The following is a 16,282-nucleotide window of genomic DNA, read 5'->3' on the forward strand; positions in this document are numbered from 1 at the left end:
AGAACCCCCGCGCCCCGCACTCACGGCGGGCTCCAGCCGATCGCCCTCCATCCTGGAACCGCCCGGGCTCGGGCTCGGGCTCTCCTGCGGGCGGAGCGCGGGGCCGGAGGAGGCTACAGGCTCCCAGACAGCGCAGCAGCTGGCCGGGGCGGGGCGGGGCGGCCTGGCGACGGCGCCTACCGCACAATGAGGGGCGGGGCGACACCTGGCACCTTTGTCCGGGAGGAGGGAGCGCGACCCTCGCCCCCCCGAACCGCCCCCAGCCGGCCCGGCTCCCGCCCGCCGAGAGGAGGGCAAGGGGCAGCGCCGGGGGGCGTGGGGCGGGGCGCGGCGCGGCTGGGACCGGCGCTGTCCAGCAGGGACCGGCCCCAGAGCCACCGCACAGTACCCAGGGCCACGCCCAGCGCGGCAGGCGGAGGGCAGGAGACTCGCTGCTTCCCCCCGCCTCAGAAAGGGGACACGGGGCAACACACTCACTCTCCCCCTCATCCTGCAGGAGGCTGAACCCAGACTGGCTTCCCTTAAAATCCGGCCGGGGGGAAGGATTGTCCTCCTCCTCCGCCTGTAAGTGAGACGTGGCCGGGCCGGGGACTTAAACTCTAGCAACAAGGGGAGAAGTTAGAGGTGAGCAAGAGGTTTTTTGTTTTTTAAATGAAACAAGTCACACTGGAAGAGGTGGTACAGAACGGGACCCTCACACCTAAATATCCCACCCTCTCTGTTTACTCTTGACTATTTCTTTTCACTCGAGGTGGGGGAAGAGTTAAATATTTTTCAAATTAACATTTCAAGTTTGCATTGTTATGTCACAGTATCGACTATTTTACATATTAACATACTCCATGTGTACCCCACAATAAAGTACCTAAATCTGTGACTGTGCACACATTCAGAAAATCCTTAATGCTACCTTATGCCACAAGGAAAAGTAAACAACATCTCCCATCTACATTTTAAAACACCTTGTGTTTTCAGTGCCAAATTATCCAGGTGGTGCTAGCAGGCTTGCAGATTTGCCAAGGCTGCAAAAGCTCCAGCTGGTGCAAAATGCAGCTGCCTACTACTTGTATGGTTTATGCTGCCAGGAGCACGTCCTGCACTCCAGTACCTCCCCCCCAATGCACCACCCTTGCCCTTTCAAGGCTTTGGTCATAATCTTTAGAGCCAGGAATATACCAAATTCCAGATGCATTAGAGTACACAAAAGGTAACACTTTCAAACGTGCCTAAATCACTTTTGAAATCTAGATTTAGGAACATAAATCTCAGTCTCACTCTTGAAAATGGGATTTAGGCACTTCTAAAAGTTTTACTCAACATCTCTATTTATGAACCATCAAGACAAAAGCACTTCTCTGCGACAACGCAGATCATAAAACTGAGGGAAAAAAAGAACGTGAGAGTTGGAGACAAGGTAAATACAACTTGTCTACATGGGAAATTGACTGGATAAGCACCCCATGTGGACACACTTATCCCAGTGTAAGAGTGTCCACACAGAGAGCTATTCTGGAATAGATAGTGCTTTATAGTCACACTCTACATTATACAGTAATAACTTCCCTGGGTCCATAAGCCCTGTCTGTAATAAATAAATTTGCACCAGTGTAATGATATAACTGCATCAATATCATTAAGGGTTTGCACCATAAACATGCTGCACTGATGTAAAGCAGTACTTACACAAGTGTAGCTTGATCCTTTAACATACCAAACCAAACTCATGTAAGTAAAATTCCTTAATGTAAATAGGGCCTTTGTCGAAGGTATCCAGCTGTGAAGTAAAATGAAGAGACTAGGTGAGTCTAGAATCTGACTATCTTTAAGAAACTACAGTTACCTCTCTCTTTGATCACATTTTCCCACCATGACCAAAATGACATTCTCAACAACCGTTCTCATCTATTTTTTCTCTCCCTCTCCATTCTTCCCCCTAAAATAAATAAATAAATAAATAAAATAGAACCCCACTCCAAGCACAGACTTCAAGGACACCAAAAGGGAGAGTAGCCACTCTGACGTTCAGAGACTTTGCTATTGTCAATCTAATTAACACAAAGTGCTCAGGTACTGAGGGGATGAGGTGCAGTAAAACAAAGTTTGTTTTGTTTATGTTGATAGAATTGAGGCTGTATCAGCAATGGAGACAAAGAGCATTTTCTCTACAAGAAAATGGTATACTATATTATGGGGGAAAAGAGAGACAGGTACACTTTCTAGTAGCCATCATACATCTCAAAAGCATTTAAATAAGACTGCCTAGGATGAAACGGAAAATTCTACCAGCATAGGCACCAATGTTCTATGATCAATTTATGTCCTTGTTGTGAACTAATCACAGAACAGTGATGCCTATAGTGATAGAATTCTCAGTTTCATCCTACTAATGTTGATACAGAAGCACCATCCTGCGCCTATCATTGTAGCTAAGGAACAACTAGCAATAAAGGAATGATTCTTCTTTGCAGCAGGATGGACCTTCTGCAGTCTAGTGGAAGTACATCATAGTTCAAGACTGGGTCTGAGGGCATGCCTACATTTACCTTCAGAGTGATCGATCCAGCAGGGGTCAATTTATCACATTTAGTGAAGACGCGATAAATTGAGCGCCGAGCACTCTCACATTGACTCAGGTACTCCATCGGAGCAAGAGGCGCAGGCAGAGTCGACGGGGGGAGCGCCAGCAGTCGACTTACTGCAGTGAAGACACCGCGGTAAGTAGATCTAAGTACATCAACTTCAGCTACGTTATTCATATATCTAAGTTATACAACTTCAGTTCAATTCTTGCCCCCCTCCCCTCGCCGTGTCAATCAGTATTGTGCTGAGAAAATAGCTCGGCAAGAACTCAGAAGTTTGTGGGGAGAAAAGCACCAGATGTCATTTTATAGTCATCTGAAAGAGCTCTGCAAGGTACCTCTTTCTCAACTGGTGTCCTGGGAGCGAGAGACTGGAATTCAAGATTTTCCCAAAAAGGGAAGAAGGGCAAACAAAAAGGGAGTGGAATGAAGGGGGCAGGGGGAAGGAACAAATACATTGAACTGATTGTGTCCAAAACTAGAAGAAGTCAGGAATTCCCACCTAATCCCACCTCTGCTATTAACTCCCTCTGCGGTAATGGGAAAAAGCACTTAACTGCTGTGATTTATGCCTTCTGTACTAGAAAAGTGCATCAGTTTAAACTAAATTAAATTTTTACACTGAGCTACTTAAACAAGTGCTAAATTCTAAAGCAGAGACATGTAATAGAATTTGACCCTTGTTTGTATCAATTTACTTTAAATAAGTAGTTTAATATAAGGTAGGATTGAACCTGGTTTATGTGCATCATCTTTATGGATTTGCACTAGTTTAACTAGATGGATTTAAAAAAAAAATAAAACTAGGTCACTTTTCTGGTATAGGCAAGGTCCTAATTCTTATCTAGATAAGGGGATAAGATTATCTGCCTCCTAGGCTGTGCCCATGCTAGACTATTTTGGGAAGTTTCACACCATTGCTGCATCAGGTTAGATTAGGAAAAACAGGGTGCACTCTGTGCCAGGCCAGCTCATCTTGCTTAGAACAGGTCTGGACAACGGTGGTAAAGAAACCTGTATCCTGTTTTCACCTATGCTTGCTGTTGCTACCAGTGATGGGAAATTTCCCCCAAAAAGTTTAGTACAGATAAGACCTCAGGGTGTTTAAAATATAAATCTTCAAACTGCTGCACAAATATTAAGGTGCACTCTGTGTTAAAAATGTACTGGGTGTTTTCCAATCACCAAAAACAAAAGTAAACAAACAAAGGAACAAACAAAAAAAACAACAACATGGTCCTTGCCCCAAAGAGCATCAAATGTATGTCATCCAAGGCATCGGAAAGAAATGTGGAGTGTAATTTTAGAAAAGCGGGGAGGAACAGGCCAGGAGCTCTCTCTTCTTTAATGGCAGTGTGGATGGATAAAAACATAAGAATGGCCACACTGGGTCAGACCAAAGCTCCACCTAGCCCAGTATCTTGTCTTCCAACAGTGGCCAATGCCAGGTCCCTAGAGGAAATGAACAGGAAATCATCAAATAATCCATCCCGTCATGTATTCCCAGCTTCTGGCAGACAGAGGCTAGGGACACCATCCCTGTCCATCCTGGCTAAGAGCTATTGATGGACCTATCCTCCAGGAATTTATCTAGTTCTTTTTAAACCTGTTATAGGCCTTGGCTACACTGGCGCTTTACAGTGCTGCAACTTTCTCGCTCAGGGGTGTGAAAAAAACACCTCCCTGAGTGCTGTAAAGCGCCAGTGTAAACAGTGCCGCAGCGCTGGGAGTGCAGCTCCCAGCGCTGCAAGGTAATCCCCATGAGGAGGCGGAGTACGTGCAGCGCTGGGACCACACTCACACTTCAAAGCACTGCCGCAGCAGCGCTTTGAAGTTTTGAGTGTAGCCAAGCACTCATGGGGATTAGCTTGCAGCGCTGGGAGCTGTGCTCCCAGCGCTGCGGCACTGTTTACACTGGCACTTTACAGTGCTGTATCTTGCAGCACTCTGGGGGGTGTTTTTTTTCACACCCCTGAGCAAGAAAGTTGCAGCGCTGTAAGCGCCAGTGTAGCCAAGGCCATAGTCTTGGCCTTCACAACATCCTCTGACAAAGAGTTCCACATGTTGACTGTGTGTTGTGTGAAAAGATACTTCCTTTTGTTTGTTTTAATCCTGGTGCCTATTCATTTCATTTAGTGACCCCTAGTTCTTGTGTTATGAGGAGTAAATAACACTTCCTTATTTACTTTCTGGACACCGTCATGATTTTATAGACCTCTATCATATCCCCCCTTAGTCATCTCTTTTCCAAGCTGAAAATTCTTAGTCTTATTAATCTCTCCTTCTATGGCAGCAGTTCCATACTACTAATCATTGTTGTTGTCCTTTTCTGAACCTTTTCCAATTCCAATATATCTTTTTTTTTTTTTTTTTTTTTTTTTTTTTTTTGAGATGGGACGACCACATCTGCACACAGTATTCAAGATGTGACCATACCAGGAATTTATGTAGGCAATATGTTTTCTGGCTTAATATCCTATCCCATTTCTTAATGATTCTCAACATTCTGTTCGCCTTTTTGACTGCTGCTGTACATTGAGTGGATGTTTTCAGAGAACTAGCCACAGTGACTCCAAGATCTCTTTCTTGAGTGGTAACAGCTAATTTAGACCCCATCATTTTATATATATATATAGTTGGGATTATGTTTTCCAATGTGCATTACTTTGCATTTATCAACATTGAATTTCACCTGTCACATTGTCGCCCAGTCACCCAGTTTTGTGAGATCCTTTTGTAGCTCTTTGCAGTCTGCTTTGGACTTAACTATCTTGAGTAGTTTTGGATCATCTGCAAATTTTACCACCTCATTGCTTACTCCTTTTTCCAGATCATTTATGAATATGTTGACTAGGACTGTTTCCATTTCAGACCTCTGAGGGATACCCTATTTACCTCCCTCTGTTCTGAAAACTGACCATTTATTTCTACTCTTTGTTTCCTACATTTTAACCAGTTACCACTCCATGAGAGGACCTGTTATCCCATGACAGCTCACTTTGCTTAAGAGTCTTTCAGATAAACAGCTGAAAAACCCAGAGGTTTGTGTGCATCTCACCTTCCCCTTTTCCAACAAGCTTCCATTTGAAAATATACAGAATACATCCTCTCCACTCACATCCAGGACAAAAAAAATAAATTAAACCCTCACATAATATGGATTAGCGTCTTTAGATATTGGGGGAGGGGCAGAAATATTACCATCTGTGGTCATGTATAGTTAAGCTTGTGAAAAAAAATGCATTAGCTAAGAAATTCAAAGTTAAGACATACAATGTCCTTAATTCACACAATGGAAAGAGGTTTAGTTAATTAAACAGATTGAGTTATGGCCTGAGTTTCAATGTTAAAAGGCTGCTAAGTTTGATAAGCCCTACATTTGACCTACATGTTACATACACACACACAAAAACACAAAGTAAAGTCAGTTTAAAAGAATGTAATCAAGATAGTCAGGTATGTTTTTCCCCCCGAAATTCTTTAATGATGTTACTAATGCCACTTCAGATGATTCATGAATACCAAAAAATTGTAAATAGTAATTTGCTTTTCATCATTATTTACTTTACTGGGCTTGAACAGTGAAATTTGACTGGTAAATTGCATTTGCTGGAAATGGTGAACACAGTGGTGATCTTTTTGCATTTTCAGCATTGCAAAGAAATATTTATATTCAAAACAGAGGAAAATGGTTTATTTATTTTAGAAAAAAGACAGATGCAGCCATTTTATTTCAAGTTTGCTTTGTAAACCACCCTCCTAACAAAATTCAGAATGTTGTACTTAAAGTTACTGGCATTAACCGTGTCACTAATTTTTACATGCTTTTTTAACTGGAAAATGTCAGTTAGCCAAATCTCATGTAGCTCTATAGCACAGACAAGGGAAGAAAAACAGGTTAGTGAGGAAATGTTTTATTGTCAAGCTTCCAAGAGGCTAATAAACCATGAATTAAGACTTAATTTGGAAATTTATGAGTAACTGCATTATCCTTTACATTTAAGAATTCCTTGATTCTATACGCATGTTCCATCAGAGCTTTGAAAGCATCACCCAGTTTTGTCTACACTAGCAAGAGTACCCATTGCTAACAGACATGACTGAATTGGTGCTGAATATGGTTCAGCTATCAAGTGCAGCCAAGAACAAACCCTGTTTGGCACTGCCACCATCTCTGAATAGTACTGAGAAGGGTTTGGCCTTGGCAACACTTGCACTTATAACACAGTCCACACTAGTTCAGGAGGTACCCTTGCCAATACCCGTTACCAACAATGGTTAATTTTGCTAGCATAGATAAGGCTATACCCCTACCTCCCGATTGCACTGTAGTGCCAACAATTGTTAGTGTCAGGATTTTGTGAGTGACTATTTGTTCAATCCTATAATCGATCACTAAGGTATTAATTTGCTTATGTGTCTGTTTACTTTGACTTCAAAGTACTTTGAGAGCAGGATTTTAATTAGCTGGGCTTCCCCAGCCTATTAAGACACTGCATGGATGAAAGGGCTGAGAGGCCTGGGCTCCAACTAGTAGATCTGGAAAGGAGAAACACGTGTTCTCTCTTTAACCCCTCCCCTTTAATCCCCCTGGACACCTAATTTACTATCTTTTTGACATCCCCTGACTCCAGAACTACTGCATTCTCAGGGCAGTTTCCCCTGCATCATTTTTGTTCATATTGCTGCATCACTGAGAAGGAAAAGGAAGGGAAGCACCATTAAATAAATTAGTCAGAAAACCACCACCAGAGTAGGTGGCTTTGTTAGTTGTCTCTGTAGAAAGGTTGTCTGGAAAGTCCCTGGGGCTTGGGAGTCCCTATGCAGCATAGAGTTAGCAACACTATGTTTTCCTGGCCCCCACAGTATAGGAAGTATAGCCAGAGTGCTTTGCATTCCCATAATGCATGACTGGCAGAACCGTTAAACTGAAATACATTTTATGATCCATTATCCTTGCTTTTCCCTCCCATGTCCTTAAACTGTATTTGTTAACTTGTTCACTAATTCACAATAGGTCTCCCAGGCATTGGTTTGCACTGGCTTTCGGGTAATTTCCAGGTAGGATATGAAGTACTAGTTTTAAGTAAACTAAATTATTTAGCTAAATTGTTTTTCATTTGTATTGTGATAGTGCCTAAAGACCCCAGTCCAGGACTAGGCACTTTACATGCAACACAAAGATTGTCCCTGCCCTAAAGAGCTTAGAACAGTTTGTGACCTGGCTTCTAGAGACACACCTCTCCCTCTGTGCAACACTGTGGCATTTGCAATCAGGATGGATGTGACAGAGTTGAGCTCAGAGTTCATTGGTTAAAAACAAGGAGGCGAATGGCAAAGCGTTCTCTGCGAATTGTCAATTCTGCTGATTACATCCCTCTTAGATCCAAAGAAGTTGAGCTTCAGAACGTACAGCAAGGCTCATGTGTTCTCCTGGGCTTTTCCTAGATGTAGGGGTTTCAGGATGCAGGTTAACCTAGCAAGGAAGGTTGTTTAGAGTGGCCTGGCTAAAGGTGCTATTTTTAGTTTGGGAGATATAACTGGTTTGGGGAGTATGAGCTAGTCTTTGTATTCTAGATATTTATCCTTCAGTTGTGTTACTCTGAAGAGTGGACAAGTGCTTTGTAAAATAAGGAGAGAAGAAAGAATACGGTTTTGCTATAACATACCCACACAAACATATTTAGATGAATACCATTATTTGGTTGTTAAAAGGAAAGGGGATTACTGTTCTAGAGAATGTTTGCTTAGTCTATTATTATACGTACACAGCCATTGTCACATGAAGGCTGTAACTAGCTTCACATAATAACTCAAAGTTTAACCATTCAATTTCTTTCATCTTCTCTATTTTTTTTCTTCAGAATAAAGCCATTGTTCCTGGAAATTGTTATGGATGGTATTCTTAATTTTGAAGTGATTAATATGTCTGTATACTTTATTTTACAAGCTCTTTCCAGGTGACTTTATGAACTCCACAAGGAATAGTGGCACCCACACAGGAGAGGTGCAGTGCTTAGGTCTTTATTTAGAGTTTATCAGCGTCTAAAACACCTGTCCCAAGTTCAGAGAGCTTCCACAATAGCTATGTTTTGTAGTTTGGTTTGGTTGTTTCTAAACATAATCCTAGATAAATATAAAAAAAAACAATGTCTCCCCCCTCCATTCCATCCAAAATGTGGCTACCAAAGTCATTTCTTTTGCTCCTCACTTGGACCTTCTCATCCACTTACCTTTGAGGTTACTTCATTGCCTCCCACAGCACTGCACAGGAGATTCAAATACTTTGTCCTTGCTGCCAAGCCCCTACCTTGGGCAGTTTCTCCCTTCAAAGTTGTTTCAATGCTGTTCCTAACACTTAGAACACGCCTAGAGTCCATTTGCTAAGCCACCTCACCGACCACATTCAATGAGATGGAGACTATGGCAATTGAGAGGGAGGATATGCAATCTGAAAAAAGTTAACCATCAAAATGGCTCAAGTGCTATGGAGTCATCCTCCTCTTCCTCTCCAGTCCCCCACTTTACCTGTTTACACCCCTCACTAGTTGTATCATGCTGAATTCAGTTTGCATGCTCTTCAGGGAAAGGATCTTATTTTTATGAGGCACTGCAAAATTCAAATAAATGTAAAGGCAACAATGGATTTCTGATTAATACATGCAGCCAACCACCAAAACCATCAGCTTCATCCTTTACCCACAGTTGCCACCTTCTGAAATACAAGGTGGAAAAATATGAGATCTACAGAATCAGAGGTCTGGGCTGCACTTAAAACTTAGATAAACATAGCTACACTTCTTAGGGGTGTGAAAAATCCACATGCCTGAGTGGTGTAGGTAGGCCAACTTAAGTCCTGGTGTAGATGAAGGAAAGCTGATGGAAAAATGCTTCCATTGCTTGAAGAGGTGGTGTTCCTATAGCAATGGAAAACCCCTTATCATCATTGTAGGTTGCATCTACTCTAGAAGGTTATGCTGGGAGTTACGCTGACATAGTTATGGCACCATATTGTAAACATGGCCAGAGAAGGCTTTAATTTCTATGGCTCTTTCAGTGTACTAAGCTATTTATAGGTGCTAAACAGTGCTTGGGTCTGGCAACTCAATCTCCAGGAGCAGAGATGTGCTACAGGACCTGAACCCTAGTTGGTCTTACAAACTCTGCCAGGCCAGTTTATAAACTTTCTCAGCTGAACTGCACAGGTTCAAGGTTACATTCTTAACTGGTGCAGATACAGCACCATGGAAACTGCTCAGTGGATAAGGACTTTGCTTTCCAAAGTCCCAAGATGTTATGATACTCTTCAACTATGGCAAAATGAATGCAGCTGGTATCAGTGCTTAATTTATACCAGGGCTGAGCCCCACCATCTTTAGGCTTGACAGGTCATGGCCCCAGCACCTCTGGGATTGCTGCATCAGTTATGAGTGTAAAAAAAGTGCTTGAACCCCGGCACTTAATTGTTTGAGCCCAGGCATCTCTTTCATCACAAATTAATCACTGGCTAGTATGCGTCTACTACTCTGAAGAGTAAAGAGAAGTCCAGCACATCTTTTCTGCCCCAAACCTGTAGCATCCTTTTTCACATGAAGGGCAACCCAGGGAGCAGCAGCAGCTACCCCACTTTGCTGTGCCAAGTGATCCAGGAAGCAGTAGCATACAACAATGAACGAGAGCTTCAGATCTGCTGGGGCTGCGGCTTCTCTACACATCACCTGGAGCTTGAAGAGTAGTCACTTGCCATATAAATGTAACATATACTGTGACAATGCAGCCACTTTTAATTTTTTTTTTTTTAAGAAAACATCCAAACCAAAATACACTTCATTAAGGCAGAATTCAATCTTCCAAGAAGTAATGGCACTTAGATTATTGTAGTTATTTTAAAAGCATTTTGAAGTCATGGAAAATTCATAATTCAGGATTAAAGTTGCTTGTTAAACCTTACCTCATAAAACCAGACATAAAACGTGCATAAATCACCAAACAACAGATACCCAATGATAGGATTATCAATGCTTTTCTATTCCCACTACCTCCTCCTTATGTTTCGTCTTCCCTTGTCACATCATGTCCTTAGCTCCTGTAAGCTCTTCAGAACAGGACAAAATCCATCTGGGAAATGACTAATGCACTTTCAGGTGCTGTTTAAAAATAATATAACTTCTAAAACAAAGCACCAACCCTCATCACATATGGGCCACCAACTCAAACACTCACCCATTGATAGCAAGAAACATCTGAAGTCTGATACATACACACACAACACGAAACACTAACTCCTGTTCAATTCAAGTGAGTCAATATGTCTACACAGAATTTTGGAGCAAACCTCCCAAACTGCGTCAACAAACTTTGGCTAGCAGGGCTGGGACTACACTCTAAAAATAGCTGTTTAAGAGCACTTTGAAGTTGTGACTCTGCCTGAAGCTAGGGCTTTATGGCTGCTAATAAACCCTATTATACTTCCTCTTTTCAATTCCTCACACAGCTCAGTTTTTGTACCACTGTACAGAGCTCTAACTATATTCTCTCCTAAGATTAAGCAGCAACTGCACCATAAGACAGTTATCAATGTACATACAGACACTATTCAGGAATGGATCATAGACAGGAACGCAGAGGCAGAGTTTAGATTATTTGAAGAGCCTGAATTATGAGTTTCCTGACTTCCAAATGCCTTTTAAAATACTATTTAAAAGCGATGGTGTTCTAATAAGGTTTTGATTTGTTTTTTAAAGTATTCTTTATTGTACAGTTTTTTTTGTCTAGAACCAATATTTTTAAAGCTGCTTATTATTAATCACACGCTCTCTGGAGAGCCAGATCAAAGAAAGACAAAACTGGAGTAAAAGGAGTGAAGAAAGGAGCCTGGGGAATTGACCAAGATGTTATATATGTTGTGCCCCTTACATAAACAACAAAAGTCCACAGTTAAAAATAGTCATGGATAAACTAAAATATCACTTACATTTCTCATTGATTTATAGTCTCCTCTTATAGAGCCAGGCAAGAAAACATTAACTGGAGCAGGGTCAGCACTAAACACTATTTCCAGAGCTGCACTGACATCCGTTATGCAATTATACAAATATATATTTTACATTACTCAGCGTTAAACATTTATGTCGCTGCCATTAGAGAACCCACAGTGTGAATTCCAAGATCTATTCCAAATGGAAACAAAAAAAACGATATATAAATGGGAGACAATTTTGTGAATGGACAGGGGAAGAGATTTGTTTTTATTAAGTATTTTCAGATGCCGTTGTTGCTAAGTAGTATTTCATATAATGGAGAGTAACAAAAACGAGATTTGATATACGATATCATTAGCATTTTACGTTTACTGAAGATGAGACAGGTGACAGCAAGGAAGGATGGTCTTGTGGTTAAGACACTGAGCTGGGACTCAAGAGATCTGGATGAAGATCAACCATTTCCCCTATGCCACAGTTCTGCTGTAAAACGAGGAAAATGCTTAGCCTCCCGACCTTACAGACATATATTGAGGTACCCAGAGATTGTGAGGATTACCATAGAAAAGCCTGTAAATCAAGGGGTCAGATGCAGAAAAAGGTACCATCTTACATGGGGAACTGGGATTTGTGAAGAAAGTCGGTCAAGTGGGAGTTGGGGTGTATAAGGAATGCAGAATGGCTTTTTGTGAAATTAGCCGTCAAGTTCTACGCTGACACTCAACCCTATGCTACCCACTGAAGTACATGTTGTTGCATAGATGTAATGGGACAATTTGGCACCAGTTATCAGCACAGAACAATCATTTGTAGAGGAGGGGACGGAAATAAAACCCTTACAGGCCAGTTCAAGGGTAGGAGGTGATTCCTTCCCTTGGAAACAATTTTTATTACGCACATCATTTAGAGCAATCTGATCCGTGACAGGCAAACATTTGTCTTCAGAATTATCTTGTTGAGCCATAGGGCACCAGGCACAAATCCCTGTTAGCAGGGCTTATAGTACTGGCCAGAGAAACAGAAAACTGCAAAGAGGCAGAGAAATTTCACACATCCCTAGGGTGACCAGACAGCAAGTATGAAAAAATCGGGACGGGGGTGGGAGGTAATAGGCGCCTATATAAGACAAAGCCCCAAATAGCAGGACTGTCTCTATAAAATCGGGACATCTGGTCACCCTATTCACCCCAAACATTTATTATTCCAGCTATCATTTCCAAATTACAGTTGCTTATAAAGAGAAGTGGAGGGGGGAAAAATGCCATGAAGATGACAAAACCACTTTTGAGTATGTACAAAGCATTGATCACTCCTTAAAAATAGAAAGAGGAAGAGTGCCCAAAATCATCCCCTCTGCAGATTAAAGTACTGTGTGTGGTCAGATTGTTAAACTATCACAAACTATGGCATAGGCTTTTGGGGAAAGCAAGTCTGACTGAGATATCCTTGCATTAGCATCATATCTATCACATACAAGAAGGGTTGTTTTTTTTTGTTCTGTAAAATTTTAGAAGATGCAGACACTGCCATTTCCCCCAAGCCATATCTGCAAGTTCTGAATCATTTCCTGCTACATGGTATCTTTCCACTACAGCATTACCACACCAGTTGTGGCCTTAAAAATAAATATCCTCTTTTAAAAACATTGCCACTGTTTGTATCTACATTGGCACACACAGCACCACAATTTGGCGCAGGCAGATAGAATTCAAGAGGTACAACTACCAGCTCCCTTCTCCTCTCCTCCACCCCCACCCCGCCCCATTATCATGGCACAAAGTTTTCTTCCAGAGATTTTTAACAACCCTTTGTTTCAGAGAAGAATTCACCAATGTGCCCCTTCCCCCAAAGCATTTAAGTGAGAACACCCCTGACAATTTCACATTCATTTTGTATTCTACCTTGGATTCTACACTGCACACACTACAGTCTGCACACACTACAGTATGGGAATGATGCAGCAGCAAGACAATGTCAGAATTTTGACTAGCCCAGATTTAAGTGTAGGCATAGCCTTGGGTTTTAATACTGTAGCTGTGCCACTCTAGCGCTTCAGCGCAGACACTTCCTATGCCAAAGGGAGGGGCTGTCTCTTTGGCACAGGTAATCCACTTCCCTGACTGGCAGAAGAAGATCAACGGAAGAATTCAGCCTATTGCTGTCTATGTGGGGATTTAGGTTGGTTTAACAATCTGCCCAGGGATGTGGATTTTTCACATCCCCGAGCATGTAGTTGGGTCGATCAGCTCTCAGAGACCAAATAATTTAGTGCGTTATAAATGACATACGCTCCAATCTTGCAAAGGCGTATCCATATGATTAACTCCAAGCATGTGAGTGCCCTCACAGGTCATGTCTACATGAGGAAAAAAGTGTGTTTTTAAACTCTTAGCATAGACAAGGCAAGTTGCAGTTTTCACACATTAGCTAGATGAGGAGCACACTACTGCACAGCCCATGGTTTACCCTCACCCAGCCAACCTATTAAAAGAACAGCTTGCCTTGTCCACACTAGAATTATATAACATGCAGTAAAAAGACCTTTCCCCCCTCGTGTAGGCATGGCCATTGAGTTCAATGGGACTAGTCACATGTTTAAAAAGTTAAGCATGTGTGTACATCTTTGCAGTCCTACTGCATTATCAGTAGACTATATCAGTAATGAGACTGCACCATAGATCAGCCTGAGAAGGAGCCAGAATTTACCAATGTACGTTGCCAAAGAGCCACAGTAATACAACAGTGGCCCCACATCAGCTCTCCCCCACACCCCCTCACTGCTTCCTGCCCACCAGCAGCCCTGCTGATCAGCACCTCCCACCCCCTCACCTCCTGATCAGCTGTTTCATGGGGGAGCAGGAGGCTGGGGGGGGTAGGGGAGGAGTGAGAGCATAGCAGGCTCAGGGGAGTGGGCAGAAAGGGGTGGCATAGCGGCATGGCCTGTGGCACAGCCAGGAGTTGAGCAGTGAGCACACACACCCCAGCACATTGGAAAGTTGGCACCTGTAGCTCTCCAGCCCCGGAGTAGGTGCCTATACAAGGCACCATATAACTTCTAAAGAGCCGCTTATTGCTCTGGAGCCCCAGGTTGGCCATCCCCAGTCTAGCTGAGGAGTGCACCATCAAGGGGGTGGGCTGGATGGCCTGACAGGGCTCATGCCTCTCTGCCATTGTCAGTTACTGTGACTCCCATTTAGCTCTTGGGGACTAGCTCCTCCCCCTGCTCCTGGCGCTTGGCTCGCCCCGGGAATCCCGCTTCTCCAGCCTCAGCCAGTGAGCGCTGCGGAGCGGGTGGGAAGCCCTAGTTCGCGGAGTCATCTCGCCGTGGCCGAAGCCCCGTTCACACGCCGGCGTTCTGAGCGGGGCTGCATGCCAAGGGCGGGCAGCCGAGCTCGGAGTGGAAAGCGCTGCTGGAACGGACACTGCCCCAGGCTGCAGCTGGGCGAGCGGCGCTAGGCGCTCACACACAAAGCAATGGCGCGGCTGCATTTAATTGTCCGCAGCAACCGACTGGCTCACGCTACTACTCAATAGGTGTAAACAATTCCGGAGTCAAGTTTAGAGGACAGCCCTGGAGGGGTCTTTTCCGCTCCCCCGGGCCCCAGCAAAGCGCCACCATGCAGCGCCCACAGAACGATTGGGGAAGCCTTGTTGCCTATTGTGACTACCCATTAAGAGGGTTTCACATTGTCCGCGGGCTGGGAGGAGAACTCGGACCCACTGCCCGAGGGACTGAGTTTCATCCCATCAGTTTCACGCTTGAGTCGCGATCTGGTTTTGCTCTGACAGATAGTTCGTTCCCGCCCCCACCCCATGTAAATCAGTCGCTCGAGTTGGAGCTAATCCAGGCTTTAGCAACAACTCACCAGGTGAAGCGTTTTGAATGCAAATAACCCTACCCCACACCTTGTGCTTTATATGCTGCAGCAAGCGAAGGAAAATCTACGGCTGAGTCTAAATCCAGCCCTGCCTATATGTCCTGACTCTGCACATTCAAATCCATTTGCCATCCACAGTAAAGCGCTAATCTGGAAATACCCGCATCACCCACTGTGTCTTGCCGGGGTCTAACGGTAGGGGAATTAACCAAGACAGTCTTCCGAGGAGTCGTTTCTGGGTCCCATTTTCCTTACCTTGCCTTTTTCTATCAACTTCATTATGTAGGCAAACTCACTCCCTTCATCTGACTCACACATGATTAGTAACGCATGCAAACAAAAAACGAGGAAGCAAACTCCTAAAGGCAAGCGAATTTCAAGAGCATTGACTTTCGCCGTTGGTCTTGGCCGGAGTTTTGCCAAAGAGAGAAATTAGACCCCGCTCTGCGCGCTCTCAAGGAATAAAGAAAGGAGCTGCGCTGTCTTCATTGAATCTATTTGTGATGCGGGCAAGGAGAAGATGAGCTAACGGAAAAAACGTGAGTGGCTGTGTGATGTGAAAATGTCATTAGATGAACTCTATCTCGGGACATTCAAGCTCCGCCTACACAGACTGACTGTTTTTCTCCTCCCTCCCCTACAGGGTATATCTCATCAGCTGGGAACAACAAAACTCCAAGCCTGTCAATCTCCAGAGGGTAACATGAATAAATGTGTCTAATCGAGTCTTCAGCTCTGGTTTATTCATGCAGCCTTTTGATTCGTTTGGGACTTTCAGAATGTCTTCCAAGCCTTTTCCCCGAGAACAATCAGCCTATTTTTAGGTTAACAAACAAAAGAAAGG

At 43.4% G+C, this 16,282-nt stretch overlaps 1 protein-coding gene across 2 annotated transcripts in view; it reads right to left on the reverse strand.

Moving 5' to 3' along the window:
* Window positions 1–16,067, reverse strand: part of TRIM36 (tripartite motif containing 36) — a 42,643-nt gene extending 26,576 nt beyond the window's left edge. The window contains exon 1 of one of the 2 annotated variants that reach the window (XM_050945758.1): window positions 15,694–16,067. In XM_050945758.1, the coding sequence (XP_050801715.1) occupies window positions 15,694–15,756 (63 nt within the window). In that variant the 5' untranslated portion in view covers window positions 15,757–16,067. Of the gene's footprint in view, window positions 1–24; window positions 113–15,693 lie in introns of those variants that run through there. The other variant, XM_050945759.1, reaches the window with a different exon arrangement.
* Window positions 16,068–16,282: the final 215 nt, after the last annotated feature.

Source organism: Gopherus flavomarginatus, chromosome 3 (assembly GCF_025201925.1).
Source record: "Gopherus flavomarginatus isolate rGopFla2 chromosome 3, rGopFla2.mat.asm, whole genome shotgun sequence".
Taxonomy (NCBI): domain Eukaryota; kingdom Metazoa; phylum Chordata; order Testudines; family Testudinidae; genus Gopherus; species Gopherus flavomarginatus.